We start from the raw sequence: 17,316 nt of genomic DNA, 5'->3' as shown, positions 1-17,316 counted from the left end.
TATTTTTGAATATCAGTGCAGTCATATATTTTGATAACTTGTAGTAACTGCCAGCAGTTTAGGGATAATCATTGCATAAGATATAGCTTGGCTTCTGGGTTGTAGCTGTGTACTTGGCGATAAATTCACCGACGTTTCGGTCGACATTGCAGTCGCCATCATCAGGGAGCAGTTACCTACTGAGGTACCTACTTTTGGTTTTATGTTGGAGTTTGTTTTAAATTCTATTTCAATAAAACCAGTTGGGTGTTGAGTTGGTGTTATCTACCAGGTGCAGAGGGTAGGAACAAACAAACAAACAAACAAACAAACAAACAAACAAAAAAAAAAGCAAGCTTTAATTTTTGTGCCAGATGACGGGAACATATCTCAGTTATCGAAATTTCGCAAATGTTTTGTCTTGGAAGCTATTCTGTTTTCGTCTGTGCTGACGTCGTTGTGTTGTCGGAATTCCGTGTTTCATTTCATCGCTAGGTTCTCTCGGGCGTCACTGTTTTGTCGGTGTGTTGTCCACGTGATCTGTTGTGCGTCATTGTTAGGTTCGTCTGTCTGGCACTGTGTTTGCCCAAGGTTGGTGTTTGTCCGTGTTTTCTGTTTCTGTTGCAACTGTCTCGTGTTTGTCAGCTCACTTGTGTTTGTCTGTGCTGTGATATTTTTCCGAATGATTTCTTCCACGTAATTCTTTGACCTGTCAATACATTTAACATTCGACATCTGTTGATTTTTGTCTTGTTTTCTTTGTGCTTGTGTATACACATTTCTTTGTACGTTCTTATAGTTTTAGCTATAACATACAGTGCGAACTAGTAATGGAGTATCTATAGAATTATTATTTTAATCAAATGTACTATCACAGAAACTTTTAACACCAATATCACATTGATTTGAAATTCATATTTTTATTCTATATATTTATTTTAACTATAAGGAATTACGTATATATTTCTAGCAACCCACCCTTGCTTCGCACAGATGCAATCTATAAAAGCGGCGAAATTTATATTTATTAAATAAGTATTTATAATTATAAAGTTCTTGTAACTGTCTGGGGTTTTAAAATATTATATACCTACAAACTCATTCTGCCCATAACTAAAATATTTCTTTGTAAACAATGTTGTCAGTTTTTTTTTCATGAGACAACACAGACAGAATTTTTTTTAAAAGTCACACGTCAAAGGGCAACATATATCTGTCAACGTGAGAAGCATTCAACGCTCAAATTGTATTCCTGGTTACTTTAGGTCATTAGGAGACAGACATATGCTATCAGGGATTTTCTGTGGGCCTTTTTAAAACGTAAAATTCTTTTTTACTTGAATTTGACTTATCAGTCATGTATAAAAAAGCGTAAGCTACGTAAGATCTTATAAATGATATTTTTTCGACTTGATTACCAAACATGACGATTTCTCTACTATTTTCAAGTTTGATATGAATTTTGTTATATTACACACAAACGTTCCGGAATAAATTCTCTTAATGAACGTGAAAACAACATCAAATTCCATTGTGTAGTTCAGAATAAGTAAGCGAACAAGCAGACGGACGCGGATAGCGACTTTGTTTTATACTGTTTAGAGATTAACTAGTAAAAAAAATTATTCCTGGCAAAAATATATTTTCTTAAGGTTATCTAAGATTTACCAGGACACATATAAGTATAATTTGCTTATACATTATTGTTCTTAAAAATGACTTTGGCCGTAAATTAACTCTTCATTCGGGCATTCTTGAAATAATACCTTTGAATATATTCAAAGATAATACTTAACTACTCGCATCAAAGATGCTTCGCCTGAAACACTATCGCCTGTCGCAATGGTGTGTGTTGCGGGCAGCATACTGTCCAGGCGATCACTAGTTATCAGCTAATATATCAGACTAGGAAGTTATCTTTCACCTTCTCCTACGTACGTAACATGTTGCTAACTTTTCGAGGTTTTTTCAATACTCCTTTAACGTACAGACAGCGTACCATTAGAAAGTTTGGCGGAACTTTAATGGGGAGAGTACTTTTGAGTTTCCTGGTGGAATGGGGTTTACTTGGAGAAATTGAATTGCCCTAGAAAATTCTCAAAGGTTGGGCGCATTTTATTTATATTTCATGAAATGCCGAAAAATAGGCGGAGTAGTCAGGGATGAAGGAAGAGTAACCACTAGGATTAGAGGCGAAGAAGTGCTAAGTTACCCTTTGGTACTCCTGACGAAAGGATTCCAATACCTGTTGACTTCAATGCTGGAGATCTAATAAACATATTTCTGGTAGGAGTGTTCGGAATTCATTTTGAGACTGCTGTTTGGATAACTTAATTCACGCGATTTAACGATTTCTGTTTTAGGGTAAGAAATAAGCCACTTTAGAGAGGTCTCCTTATCCACCTTTGTATTCTCGAACTATAGGAGAGAGACTGCACGCAGAGCAACGTGGCGATTTCAAAGATTTAGTCAGAAAGCAGTCTTTACCTGCAAACACATGCGAACTGGAGAACTCAATGAAATGCAAGAGAGAAGATTTTAATCTTCTACGAGATAATTTCCTGCAAGTATTGATCTACTGAAAGGAAGAGCATAAGAACATTTTTTTAAGGATTTGTAATCTATGATAGGCTGTAAGCAGGAACCAGTCATAGACAAGATATTTAATTGAATGATTTTCATCTTCCTAATGTATGCTTAAGATTGCTTTAAGTTTACCAATAAAGTTAGTAATACATTTTGATTTTAACATTTATGTTTGAGTATTTAGTATTTAAAAACATTTCTGCTTTTCTTCGGTTATGATTCAAAATTGTAAAATTAGAGATAGTGCTCAGTTTATTGCAATATATAACACCAACAAGTTAATAACTCTCGCATTAAACCTAGGTTGGAAGAATTGCTGTTGTTAAACAACATTTAAGAAATAAGCCAATTATAATCAGTGGTACTTGGGTTTGACAATTATATCGGCAAACAAGCTATTCAAAGATGTTGCTGGACTCGTGGATTCTCCAGGTTCCTGATGTAGGAGACTGTCAGCCTCAATATGGCTGATGCACTATATCAATATTGGAACGTCGATAAACCCTGGGAATTGAACGAAGCCAGAACCCACGAGCCAAGCAACTTCAGAAAGAAGCAGTGAGAGCAGTCGATCATGAAGGGGGTGCCTCCCATTTCAGGTCAAGATTTTATATTTACAGTAATTACAGATAAACTTGTACACTTTTTCAATTGTTTAACTTTCACTAAATAAAATATATATGCAGCGCATACTTTTTGCATAATTAGCTGCCAAAGTTACATTTCTAAAGTTTTTGGGTTGTACAAATAAGGAGAATTTAATGTATTGAAGAACTGAAACTTTTTAGTTTTAACTGCAATTCCACTGGCTACTTCAAGGAATGGTTAAAATTTATTTCATAAAATAATTAATTAATTTTACCTAGCATTTCAAAATTCTCAAATTTGTTACGATTTTGACAGCAAAAAAAAAAAACAACATGAAATGAGTTATTGTGATAGAAATGCAAACCATACCATGAAGTAGCCAGTGGCATTGCAGTTAAATATAAAAAAGTTTCAGTTCTGAAATAAATTAAATTCTCCTTATTTGTTCAATCCCAAAAAACGTTAAATATTGCAACTTTGGCAGCTAATTATGCAAAAAAGTATGCGCTGTATACATTTTTCATTTCGTGAAAGTTAAACAATTGAAAAAAAAATGGTTGTCTGTAAAGTCGGTTGACGGACGATAGTTTAACGTGACAACTTCATAACAAAACATTGATGAAATAATTGCATACTTTTATGAATAAAATTGAATCATTTTTATTGAATTATCACTATTTTGTATGGATGCAAAGAAGGAGTGAAATGAAATCTACAATTTAATTGATAAATTTACTTTTATTTGCACTCATTATTTTAACTATAACTTTTATACATGTTTGCTATTTAACTTCTTCCAATCTGTGTTATTCCGTTAAGGATAGGACGATGATAGGAAAAGTAGGAAACGAATGGGAGTGTTTGAAGTTTAATGTGCCTCGGAAAAAAGTCAAATCGATGGTTGTTCCAATCGGGTGGAAGAGAGATAGATGCGGCGCAAGCGTACAATGAGCGTAACGGGACAAAGCATAACGGGACAATGAGCGTAACGAGTCATCCTTTTTCGTGCGTGCAGCCGGCGTTAAACGATTTATCAGACGTTGTCACGTCAAAAAGTCTTAAAGTTGATCAGTGATTAATATAAATATGAAATCATGACCTGAAACGGGAGGCACCCCCACAAGGAAGCTATAGATGGTCGCGACTGTCCGTGTAATCTTTGAATATATATACTGTATAGAAGTCGCCAGCCCAGGTTAAAATTTCTAATACGGTTTTGAGGTAGTTGGTTAATTCACCGCTGCAATCGCCACCATCTCTAGGGCATCGACTTGTGGTGGTCCCTAGCGGACAAGTGTCGAACTCTTCAAACACCCCTTCCCCCTCCCGTTGAACGAACTTGAGCTGCAGTGAATGATAGATGGGGGGAGCGGGGAATGACAGCGGGCGACAGGGCTGCGCTCTAACGTGTAAATAACAACTAAGACGATACAGGGCGTTACGGCAGCGCACTGCAGCGGTGAAGTTCCCAAGCTGCTCATCATACGCTCCTGAAAAACGTAGAGTAGATCCTATCCACTCGCGACTTCTATACAGTATATATATTCAAAGGTAGGACGACCACAGGACGGAGACGAGAGACGCGGCACTGGTGCCGGTGGCGCGGCGGTCCACTCACTCGACATGTCCATCCAGACCTTCATCTCGCTCTGGTCTAAGGTCAGCTCGCTCGCGCCCCTCACGTCGTTGAGCCGCCTGACGAGCGAGTCGGAGTAGTTGCTGGAGAAGTAGAGGGCGCCCCAGGCTCGTCCCGCCTGCACCGCCTGCCTCGCGTCCTGGAGGCTGTCGTGGTAGTCCTGCAACAAGGACACACGTGCCGGTCAACACCCTCCCCCCCCTTGCCGGTCCTTCTCGGCGAGAAGTCCTTCCTGCGCAACAAGATGACAAGCACATATTTGACGATTAATGTTATTTATGAAAGTGGGAGTTAATTTTAATTTTATATTACTGATTAGAAATTGTTACAGTGGATTTTGTGAGTTAAAGTACTAAATTCCCTGAAGATATAGGTACTCATAATTTTGCCCTAAAAATCCTGAGGTTCATGGAATTTTTCTTGCTGTGGACTCATTATTACTTAAAAAAAATCAATACTTTGAATATAAGCATAGATGCATTTTGGTCACCATAAAATAACCAATGGTTTCATAAACCTTTCTGAAAGTTTTTGAGGTATTTCATCATGCAACAAATTCCTGCCTTTAGCCTGGGACCCCCAGGCTCCGAAACGACGGGCAGTGTTGCACAGAAGATGTCTCACCAGCAGCACGTTCCTGCTCTGCAGGTGCGCGAGGTAGCGGCAGCTCAGCCCCATGAGGTCGCAGCCCGTGGAGGGGATGCACAGCTCCTGGGAGTGGTTCAACTCCTCGTTGTACACGGCCAGGTGGAGGCCCTTGGGGTCCCGGCCGATGGACAGGCAGAACACCACGATCTGCACCACGGGCAGGCCGATGATAAACATCATGACCCTGCAACAAGACCACACGCCTATGATGAACATCATGACCCTGTAACAAGACCACACACCAGTGATGAAAATCATGACCCTGCAAGAAGACCACACGCCGATGATGAACATCATGACCCTGCAACAAGACCACACGCCAGTGATGAACATCATGACCCTGTAACAAGTCCAACGCCGGTGATGATCATCATGACCCTGTAACAAGACCACACGCCGATGATGATCATCATGACCCTGTAACAAGACCACACGCCAATGATGATCATCATGACCCTGTAACAATACCACACGCCTATGATGAACATCATGACCCTATAACAAGACCACACCCCAGTGATGAAAATCATGACCCTGCAAGAAGACCACACGCCGATGATGAACATCATGACCCTGTAACAAGACCACATGCCAATGATGATCATCATGACCCTGTAACAATACCACACGCCTATGATGAACATCATGACCCTATAACAAGACCACACCCCAGTGATGAAAATCATGACCCTGCAAGAAGACCACACGCCGATGATGAACATCATGACCCTGCAACAAGACCACACGCCAGTGATGAACATCATGACCCTGTAACAAGACCACACCCCAGTGATGAAAATCATGACCCTGCAAGAAGACCACACGCCGATGATGAACATCATGACCCTGCAACAAGACCACATGCCAGTGATGAACATCATGACCCTGTAACAAGTCCAACGCCGGTGATGATCATCATGACCCTGTAACAAGACCACACGCCGATGATGATCATCATGACCCTGTAACAAGACCACACGCCAATGATGATCATCATGACCCTGTAACAATACCACACGCCTATGATGAACATCATGACCCTATAACAAGACCACACCCCAGTGATGAAAATCATGACCCTGAAAGAAGACCACACGCCGATGATGAACATCATGACCCTGCAACAAGACCACATGCCAGTGATGAACATCATGACCCTGTAACAAGACCACATGCCGATGATGAACATCATGACCCTGCAACAAGACCACATGCCGATGATGAACATAATGACCCTGTAACAAGACCACACGCCAGTGATGAACATCATGACCCTGTAACAAGACCACACGCCGATGATGAACATCATGACCCTGTAACAAGTCCAACGCCGGTGATGATCATCATGACCCTGTAACAAGACCACACGCCGATGATGATCATCATGACCCTGTAACAAGACCACACGCCAATGATGATCATCATGACCCTGTAACAATACCACACGCCTATGATGAACATCATGACCCTATAACAAGACCACACCCCAGTGATGAAAATCATGACCCTGCAAGAAGACCACACGCCGATGATGAACATCATGACCCTGCAACAAGACCACATGCCAGTGATGAACATCATGACCCTGTAACAAGTCCAACGCCGGTGATGATCATCATGACCCTGTAACAAGACCACACGCCGATGATGATCATCATGACCCTGTAACAAGACCACACGCCAATGATGATCATCATGACCCTGTAACAATACCACACGCCTATGATTAACATCATGACCCTATAACAAGACCACACCCCAGTGATGAAAATCATGACCCTGCAAGAAGACCACACGCCGATGATGAACATCATGACCCTGCAACAAGACCACACGCCAGTGATGAACATCATGACCCTGTAACAAGACCACACGCCGATGATGAACATCATGACCCTGTAACAAGACCACACGCCAATGATGATCATCATGACCCTGTAACAATACCACACGCCAATGATTAACATCATGACCCTGTAACAATACCACACCCTGTAACAAGACGACACACCGGTGATGATTATCATGACCCTGCAACAAGTCCAACGCCGGTGATGATCATCATGACCCTGCAACAAGACCACACGCCGATGATGAACATCATGACCCCGCAACAAGACCACACGCCAATGATGAACCTCATGACCCTGTAACAAGACCACACGCCGATGATTAACATCATGACCCTGTAACAAGACCACGCATCGATGATGAACATCATGACCCTGTAACAAGACCACACGCCGATGATGATCATCATGACCCTGTAACAAGACCACACGCCGATGATGAACATCATGACCCTGTAACAAGACCACACGCCGATGATGAACATCATGACCCTGTAACAAGACCACACGCCGATGATGAACATCATGACCCTGTAACAAGACCACGTGCCGATGGTGAACATCATGACCCTGTAACAAGACCACACACCGATGATGAACATCATGACCCTGTAACAAGACCACGTGCCGATGATGAACATCATGACCCTGTAACAAGACCACACACCGATGATGAACATCATGACCCTGTAACAAGACCACACGCCGATGGTGAACATTATGACCCTGTAACAAGACCACACGCCGATGATGAACATCATGACCCTGCAACAAGACCGCGCCGACACCTTCGCACCTTCGGCCTGCTGGTATGGTGACCATGGGGGAGAGACTGAGACCCAGTTATTTTAAGTAGTTACGAGCCCGCCCACCAGATTGTAGCTTTCATAATATATTACAAACATAGCTTCACTCATTGTGAGAAGTAATGCATGAGGTATAGTCAGGCAATCACTATATTTTGTAAACCACATATTTTGTGGTATAGCATACCAGAACATTTTTAATCTGTTACTAATTTATACAGAACATGTTTTTTTATTGTTACAAAATTTCATTAAGTATTTCTCGCATAGTTTAAATCTCCGTTATAAAGTAATTAGTCGTCAAGTAGTTAATTTATTACTGTGAACCTAATACTGTCCGTCCAGTGTTTTTTTTTTGCTAGTAGTTATGGGCCCACCCAACAGATGTCGTGGAAACCTTGGTTTCAGTTTCCAGTGTAAGAGTCACACTTCTATATCTCCCTCCTTGTTCTATGACAGCGACACACCTGACTAACATTTCAGAGGACCTGCGCACAATTCTAGTTCGTGGTCCAGTCATCTTGATACCAGTTTCACTCCTGGAAAATGCCGGAGTTGTTCCTTACCATAGTAATGCTCAAGCTCTTTCCCAAAATCCACAGGAGCTCACTCTCTAATGACCTCACTGTTGACAGACATTAAGCCCTGCTGCAGTCACAGCTACAAACAACTACAGCACCTAGGTTTTACAGGGAGCTTTGTTTATGATTAGAGTACTTTGTTATTGTAAAATCTTCCGTTTACTACAGGATCTTGATTTTGGCTTGAGCTTCGTGCAATCCTAAGAGATTCTGAGGTGGAAAATTCTACAGCTGTTCATCATCTGAACCGTCGTTTGATAACAGGATTATGGGCAACTATAGAAACAACCCTACAGTCTTGAAAAAACAGTAACCGCGCGACTGCTGTAAAGGACTAATGCGATTTGGCTATTAAAACAGAAGATGTAAATATAACCAATCATTCTTACCATGAATTTTAAGGTTGCAATAGCAATTTAAGAGTTTATAAGCAAAATATTTTTTTTTATTTGTACCAATTAATCTTGCGCTTTTCCATTTTATTTATGTTTTAAATATCATATTTGTTGTTTATGTGAATAATGTGTGTTATTTATGAAGCACAGGTGGACATATTTCACCTTATTTAACCATGCCTCTGTGAAGTCATGACAGAGACTGGACCATAAATGATTGGACGAAATTTGCGACTGCAATGTCTTAAAAGTAAGAAATTATCGAATTGCATATAAGCCTCAAGATATTGTCAGTTGTTAATACCTCGAAATAATTTAATCGATTAAAAAGGTTTTTATGTATGTTTTATTTATTTTAATGACATTTGATATTTCTACCACATAACCATACAAATGTTTAGAAAGTATAGAAACATAACTCAAAGAAATGTGTATTACTACGAAGAAGTAATAATAAAAATTACCAATAATATGCATTTACCTTTATCTATACGAAATAAAAACAACTACCAAGTAAAAATTATTTTTAACATAAAATATACTAAAATTAATTTTATTTATAAAAACTAAATAAAACCTAATTTAATATTAAAAATAATATGTATACATCTAACAAGAGTTCTAAAGAAAAAAAAATGTTTTAAAGCTACCTAATTATGAACTTAGAAAAATTAAAAGACGTTCCCTACTGAAGGGTACAAATGCTAACGCCTAGATCAAGGTGTTGGGGGGTTGAATATCCATCCCTAACAAGCGCATGCGAACATGGCTTGTTATCCTCCTGCTAAGAAGCGAGTCAAGAAAATGGTGGAGGCGCCGGGTAAAAAAATAGGAAAAGTTTTTCGATGCCGGCAGGAGGGGGAAAGGGGGGGGGGGGAAGAAACTCACCCCACGTTCCTCCACATCCACAGGAAGTTCTTCCAGATGAGGGCCTTCATCCGGTTGAGGGTGAGGAACTTGATGCAGTCCAGCTTGCTTTTCTCCACCTCGTCCTCAGGGGGCATGTCGTTCAGGATCTACAACACACACTCACACATGTGGTATGCACGCGGGAGGGGGGTGGCGGCCACAGAACAAGGAGGGAGATGTGGAAGTGCGACTCTTACCAGGGCCGGTGCAAGGTAAATTGGCGCCCTAGGTGAAAAACCTTAATGCCCCCCCCCCCCCCCCCCGGGCCGGACACCCAAAAAAAAAATCCTTGCCTCAAAATACATCACGTAAGCCTAAGATTTTGTCAACAATCAAATGTAAGCAGGCTTGTGGTTTTTTTTTTACTATTTTACTTATTACAAATCATAAACAGGTCACCGTGGACTTTAAATAATTACTTATATCAATATGAACATTCCAAACTGTTACAAAAATCCATTTTCATCTAGTTTCAATAATCGTTAAACATATTATATCAGCTGTTATGTGTCGTGCTGCGCCGCCCCCAGCTACTTGGCGCCCTAGGCGGTTGCCTAGTTCGCCTATATGGACGCGCCGGCCCTGACTCTTACACTGGAAACTGAAACCATGTTTCGCGCGACACGTGACGCTATCTGTTTTATGGGCTTATAACTACCAGCAAAAAAACCCGGATAGAGGTTCTAGTACAAATTTGTATGTTAGTAATATTGATTTATCTACATGGCGGACTAATTACGTGGTAAAATTGATTTCAACTATGTGAAGAACACTTAAGGCTGTTTTGTAATAAAAAAAAATGTCATGTTACATATAAATGAGCAGGAGATGCAAACATTTCTGGTATGCCACACCACAAATTATGTAGCTACCAAAATTGAGTGAATTAATTTTCAATGTTGTTTTGCCTGATAATTGCTTATGCATTACTTCTCACTATCAATGCAGCTGTGTTGGCAGTATATTATGAAAGCCACCATCTAGCGGACGGGCCTGAAACTACTACAAAAAACTAGGTCTCAGTTTCGGCAATTAGAGTTTCTCCCCCATGGTGGTGACACTTGACGGCGGAAGAAAACTGTAGAGCCACAATACGCCAGCCGATCCAATCAACAACTACAAGTAGTTCAATTGGAAATATATCTGTTGACAAGGATGCATGCAGAGATATGAGATGGGGAGATGTACAACCCCCAGAATTTCTAAGAAATTCCAAGAAATCTATCACTCCCACCATCAGAAGCAAAAAAATTTGAAAGCAAACAGCAGGCAAATTGAATTCTGCATACACTTCTGCTTATTACAAAGTATATTTCAGTTATCTACTCATTTTGTATCGATAGAGAGAAATTAATGATTTTCGGAGCATAACGCATAAATGATGTTTAATATAACTTGACATGACAAATATATGATGTTAATAATAAAAATTCTCGTGTAAAACAAATGTACTGATCACAGGAAGAAAAAATTATGTAAACCAGATATGGCATACAAGTTATAATGATACGATCTTATTTTTGTTGTTGGTGAATTTTCAGAGCAATATATAAAATATTGTAATAGATTGTTGATCTCAGTAGAAGACCAGAAACATTGGACATAAAAAAAAGGTTTTGCGATGCTAGATGGATTGAACGTAAAGTGACGCCTTATCTTATGACAGAAAACTTGAAGCTCTAACTACATTTTAACTATTAAGGGTTCCGCCTACCCGGACACGCATACGGTGTGCAGAGCTTCAGGAAAATCACCGCGATTTCAATACTAATCAAGATATACGAGTAGAGTCTGCTTATGAAAAGCATTTAAGAGTTCACTGAGGGCCGAAAAGTACTTTTGATTTCGGATTGAGTTTTTAAACTATAATTTTAGAAGAGTTGAAATGGCTAGAACGCATGTTTTCAGAGTAATTTCTAGGCGTAAAACAACCGGTACAGATTTTTGAAAGCACTTAAGGGACTTGCATTACACCTTTATCTTCATTTCTCGGCCATATAATGTTACGGTCACCGCTCATGTGACGACGAGAAGACTGCGCGCCAGTCCAGAGGAGACACCGCGCTAGAAGCACCAGCGAGCGTCGCGCTTATCATCCCGCCTCACCGACACACATACACCCCTGACGAGGATTACAAATACTTAATCACGTCCCAGTTCCCGAAAGAACAATGAGGTTCACGTACATCGCCGTCTGTCACAGTCCTCATGTCCTTGATGGAGACACTGATGTTGTCGCCGAACTCCCCGCTGATCTCGGAGGTGGTGTCCACGTCAGGAGAATCCTGTCCACAGAGGAAACATAACTCACCACACGAACATTGACAATGCCACTCTACTTGCATGAAACCACTTCAAATAGCGAGGAAAATGGCACCTATACTTAAGGCCATGAAAATTTCGCTAAAAGATCCCGAGAGTAGCTGGAAGTTAAAACACTGTAGCATCGACTGTGTTTCGTGATTGGGTGAGTTACTTTGAGGTGCATGTCGATTGTTACAACAACCAATCACACTAATTCAGTGTGGAAGCAAACTCGTCCTTAATGGCTCGTGCAAACAAGGCAAAGACTTATCTCGCAGACGGCCGCCAATCACAAGGAAGAAGCCGCTGGTGTGGGCATACTTTGTTGCAGTCTAGTAGGCGTTCAGATTTATTCGCGAAAATTTCCTGCCTCTACGAACAAATCACTAAAATAACCCTTACAGGACTAGAGGCTATTCCTGAACGTAGACAATACTCAGATTTTCAGCTAAGCCTCTTTGCAACCTTACTTCTTGAATAAAAAAGAAGGTATTATTGTCATCAATTACTACAGCCATCATGAACAATAGTAAAGGTTAGCAATATGGCGGTGGTTATGAAAGGTTACATATGTGTCGAGTGCTTCATAATCAATAGTTGAAAATAAAATGCCCATTATAGTAATTTATTACATACTTCTCAAAGCGTTTCATGACAACACTCATTGTGGCAAGCATATATGAATATTACTATTTGAACTGCCAAAGTGGCAACTCAGCCTGAATTCATAAATCAATTAATTTTCCAATTACGGTTCAGTCCAATAAAAATACATGTGATATATCTATTTAGTTTTATCACTCCGGTACCAACTAAAAACTTCAAGTTTATTATTCACGCAATATTCATTAGTAGCTACACAAAAGTTCTAAACCATATATGATTGTTAAATAAACATTGTTAAGTTTGTGTTCTTAACTTTAAACAATTAAGAAACCCATCTTTCTTTTTACATTCATATATTTAACATATTTCAAGTAGAAGTTTTATTTGTTCAATATGTTATTAATCATGTTCATCTTATTTAACTAACTAAACAAGGGAAAAAAAGTGACCTCAAGCTAAAGTGCAAGCTTGTCAGCATAGTTTAATTTCGTGATTGCAACGAGACACGCTCTTTAAATGATTTATGCAATGGGGAATTTTGATTTAATACAATTTCTTGGAATACGCCATTACAGTTTTGCACTGTTTTTCATGTAAAAAATTCATATATGCAAAATAAGAAAAACATAAACCCTTAGAAAACCAGCCTAAATCAGTTGATGTCAAACAGGTGTCAAAATAATAACAGCACAGACGACGACGAGACAGTTTCAACAATGATAGTAAATGCAGACAGACAAACCTGCAAAACGCAGCATATACTGTTCCCGTCACCAGGCAAAAACAAGCACGGAATTCTTGTGCTGTCTGATATGTACGTTTGAATGTGTTCGTCTTTGCTGTCATCTTTGTGTAGGTTCATCGATGGGTTTGTTTTACATCAGCTGGATTAGGCTCGTTTTCTGTGGGTAATTTTTAATTTCTTATCTTGCATTTACGAATTTTTCCTCTGACAAAAAGTGAAAAAATTGCAATTTCATGAAAATAAACGGGACGACGGGACAACGGGACAACGGGACTACGGGACTATGAGGCGACGGGACGACGAGGCTATGAGGCGACGGGACGACGGGACTATGAGGCGACAGAACTACGGGACTATGGGACTACGGGACTACGGGACTACGTGACTACGGGACTGCGGGACTATGAGGCGAAGGGAACAGGGAACAGGGGACTGAGGGACTGAGGGAAGGGCAAGCGCGCGCCACTGACCTCGGGCGCGATGGGGCCCATGACCTCCTTCATGAAGGTGCTGCGGCGCCGCTTCTTCATGTTCTGCAGCTTGCTGAGCTTGAGGAACACGTCCTCCAGCGAGCTGCACATGTGCTGCGTCATGAGCGAGTCGGGGGACTCCTCTGCCAGGAACCGGCCGCCTCGCATCAGGCCGATCTGCAACCCGCGTCACTCGTGTTCCTCCGAGACCTCACCGCGTTCTTCTTTCTGTGAGCGGAGCACTGCAGCACTGCAGCACTGGGTCTTGTGTTGCCGTTACCCAAACATCGTTACAGAACTAACTGCGCGCATTACCAAGCACAATAAAAATAAAAATCCAATTACTGAATTTATATGTTCTTTTTCCATGGTTAAAAAATTGGTTGTCTGTAAATTCGGTTTACGGAAGATAGTTTAACGTGACAACGTCATAACAAAACATTGATGAAATGATAGATGCGGTGCAAGCGTACAATGAGCGTAACGGGACACAGCGTAACGGGACACTTTTTCGTGCGTGTAGCCGGCGTTCATCGATTTATTAGACGATTGTCACGTCAAAAATAATACAAAATTTACTATTGTCAACTGATTTAGTTACCAGGAGGCTAACTTTCCTGCAGGGTTTTTAAAGTAACTGGTGCATTGTTGCGAAAAGTGCTTGGAACAGAATGACGATTAAGTGAAAATGTCAAGTAGATACGTAGTAAACAAAAAACCTCCAATAAAAACATTTTCTCACGAGTTTATTTTTTTTAAAATGACCATTCGGAGCTTGCTTTACGAATAATCCTCGTACTTTCCACGGATACGGTTTATAAACTGCATTCTATGCACCGTAAAGGCAGATTTCAAAAAATCAGTGATGGACTTAGTTGTTTTCAACAGAGAATTTGGTTGAATGGGTCACTTCACTATGAACTTACAAATAGGAGCTTTTGCAGTAGCCAATCCACGAGCGTACTGGATTTACAAGATGGGAACTACACAGATTCTTGCCAGTCTGAAGTTTTTCAACTTCTGGTCTCGACCGAGAAAGCTCACGCAATCGCAGCTTAGTAAGTTAACTTCAGAAATGTCTAGTGCTAAGTGCATTTTATTTTCTTACAACGAATGCGATACGGTGAAAAATGTTCACTAATGGTAGATTATGCAAACTGACGAATGGTTGATGTAGCTTGGCTTCTGGGATGTAGCCGCGTCCTTGGCGAATGATTCACCGATGTTTCGGTCGACATTACAGTCGCCATCATCAGGGAGCAGTTACCTATTAAGTTACTAACTGCTCCCCGATGATGGTGACTGCAATGTCGACCAAAACGCCGGTGAATTATTCGCCAGTAGGTAACTACTCCCTGATGATGGCGACTGCAATGTCAACCGAAACGTCGGTGAGTTATTCGCCAGTAGGTAACTGCTCCTTGATGATAGCGACTACAATTTCGATCGAAACGTCGGTGAATTATTTGCCAGTAGGTTACTATTCCCTGATGATGGTGACTGCATTGTCGACCGAAACGTGGGTGAATTATTCGCCGGTAGGTAACTGCTCCCTGATTATGGTGACTGCAATGTCGACCGAAACGTCGGTGGATTATTCGCCAAGGACACGGCTACACCCCAGACGCCAAGCTACTTCGGACGATGGCCGTGAAAGCCTGCGAACATCACTGATGAATGAATGGTTGTTGATTGTGAACTCACGATCCCAGCCTGTCTCGTCTCATCGATGTAGTGCGTGGTGATGATGACTGTCTTCCTGCCGTCCTCGGTGATGCTCACCAGGTAGTCCCAGATGCTGCCAACACGATACACACACTGCTGCCAACACGACACACACACTGCTGCCAACACGACACACACACTGCTGCCAACCTGCTGTGTTCATGCGCGGGCCTCCTTGCACTGGGCGAAAATGCTGTTCTCCTTACGTGGGAAAATACTTCGGAAACTCTTTTCCACGGTTGTCTGTAAAGTCGGTTTACGGACGATAGTTTAACGTGATAACGTCATAAGAAAACATTGATGAAAAAATTGCATACTTTTTTTAAAATTTTCAAATTTTATTTACCCTTTTTGCAAATTTAATTTAAATAATTTGTTTTAAATATAATCACGGAACAACTAGTTAAAAACGCTCGCCTTAACGTGTTTGATATTATAGAAGATTTTCTCGCACGGTGGTTGGCCGGTTCTTGCACGCTCGGCTCAGGCGGAACGTGACAAATTTTTCGTGCGTGCAGCCGGCGTTCATCGATTTATAAGACGTTATCACGTCAAAAAATACTCGGTGTTAACCCCCCCCCCCCCCCAAAAAGTATTCCATACAAGCAAATTAACCATGGCCATGTGTTGTACGAAGTTACTATATCTTTTTTTCTTGCAATATTACAAACTAAATTTTTGCCAACTAGTTTAGTTGTAAAACTGTACGGCAGGGCTTTTGTAAAAATCGCTATATTTGTTTTTTGCCACCGGCACATTAGATTTTTTTTATGTACCTGTCTCAAACCCTCAAATACAATTTAATACCTGGAATATGAAAGATTCAACTGCATTTCTGGACGCGAATAACGCGTAGTTTCGGCTCCCCGCCGCTAGAGTTCTCTGCCGGAGCAGAAAAAAACTAATTTTAATGATTATGGTGAAAAGATTTAAAATATGCTTAAATTCCTCTACTACCAGTCTCGAGTAAGATAATGATGTCATATTGACCGCCATCTTGAAATCTCGTAATAATTGACCTAGAAATTCGGTATTAATTCCAAAAAAACATTAAAAAAAATAATTAATAAAATTTAGATTGACTCGAACGATTCCCGTCCTTGGTTCGATTCACAGTCAGTGATAAGAGTAACTAAAACTAAAATAAATTTTATATTATGTTTCCCATTAAATTCCGTTAACTTTATTAATCATTATTATTAATCCATAATTAGTATTAATAATTATTATTATCATACTTATCATTATTATTAATCATTATTAATCATTTGTGTGTGACACAAGCACACACCTACACACACACACCCTCTCTCTCTTTCTCTCTCTCTCTCTCTCTCTCTCTCTCTCTATATATATATATACATATATATATATATTGAAAGTGATTGTTTTGTCGAAGGAGATCCTTATTCATACTTACTAACCATCATCAGACGTGGTCAAGCAAAATTTCCGTAATGTTTTGGGCGGGACAATATTGGGATAGTG

The 17,316-nt window shown here is 40.4% G+C and overlaps 1 protein-coding gene across 1 annotated transcript in view; it reads right to left on the bottom strand.

Moving 5' to 3' along the window:
• The window catches only part of LOC134538822 (ABC transporter G family member 20), a 119,167-nt gene that overhangs the window by 18,408 nt on the left and 83,443 nt on the right, over window positions 1–17,316 (bottom strand). The window contains exons 6-11 of the mRNA XM_063380336.1: window positions 15,808–15,901; window positions 14,104–14,280; window positions 12,165–12,263; window positions 9,958–10,085; window positions 5,414–5,621; window positions 4,772–4,949 (exon numbers count right to left, since the gene is read on the bottom strand). Coding sequence (XP_063236406.1) covers window positions 4,772–4,949; window positions 5,414–5,621; window positions 9,958–10,085; window positions 12,165–12,263; window positions 14,104–14,280; window positions 15,808–15,901 — 884 coding nt within the window. The remainder of the gene's footprint in view (window positions 1–4,771; window positions 4,950–5,413; window positions 5,622–9,957; window positions 10,086–12,164; window positions 12,264–14,103; window positions 14,281–15,807; window positions 15,902–17,316) is intronic.

This window comes from Bacillus rossius, chromosome 14 (genome assembly GCF_032445375.1).
Source record: "Bacillus rossius redtenbacheri isolate Brsri chromosome 14, Brsri_v3, whole genome shotgun sequence".
In the NCBI taxonomy this organism is placed as follows: domain Eukaryota; kingdom Metazoa; phylum Arthropoda; class Insecta; order Phasmatodea; family Bacillidae; genus Bacillus; species Bacillus rossius.
The sequence above is the reverse complement of the archived record's forward strand: the minus strand, read 5'-3'. Positions and strand labels throughout refer to the sequence as shown.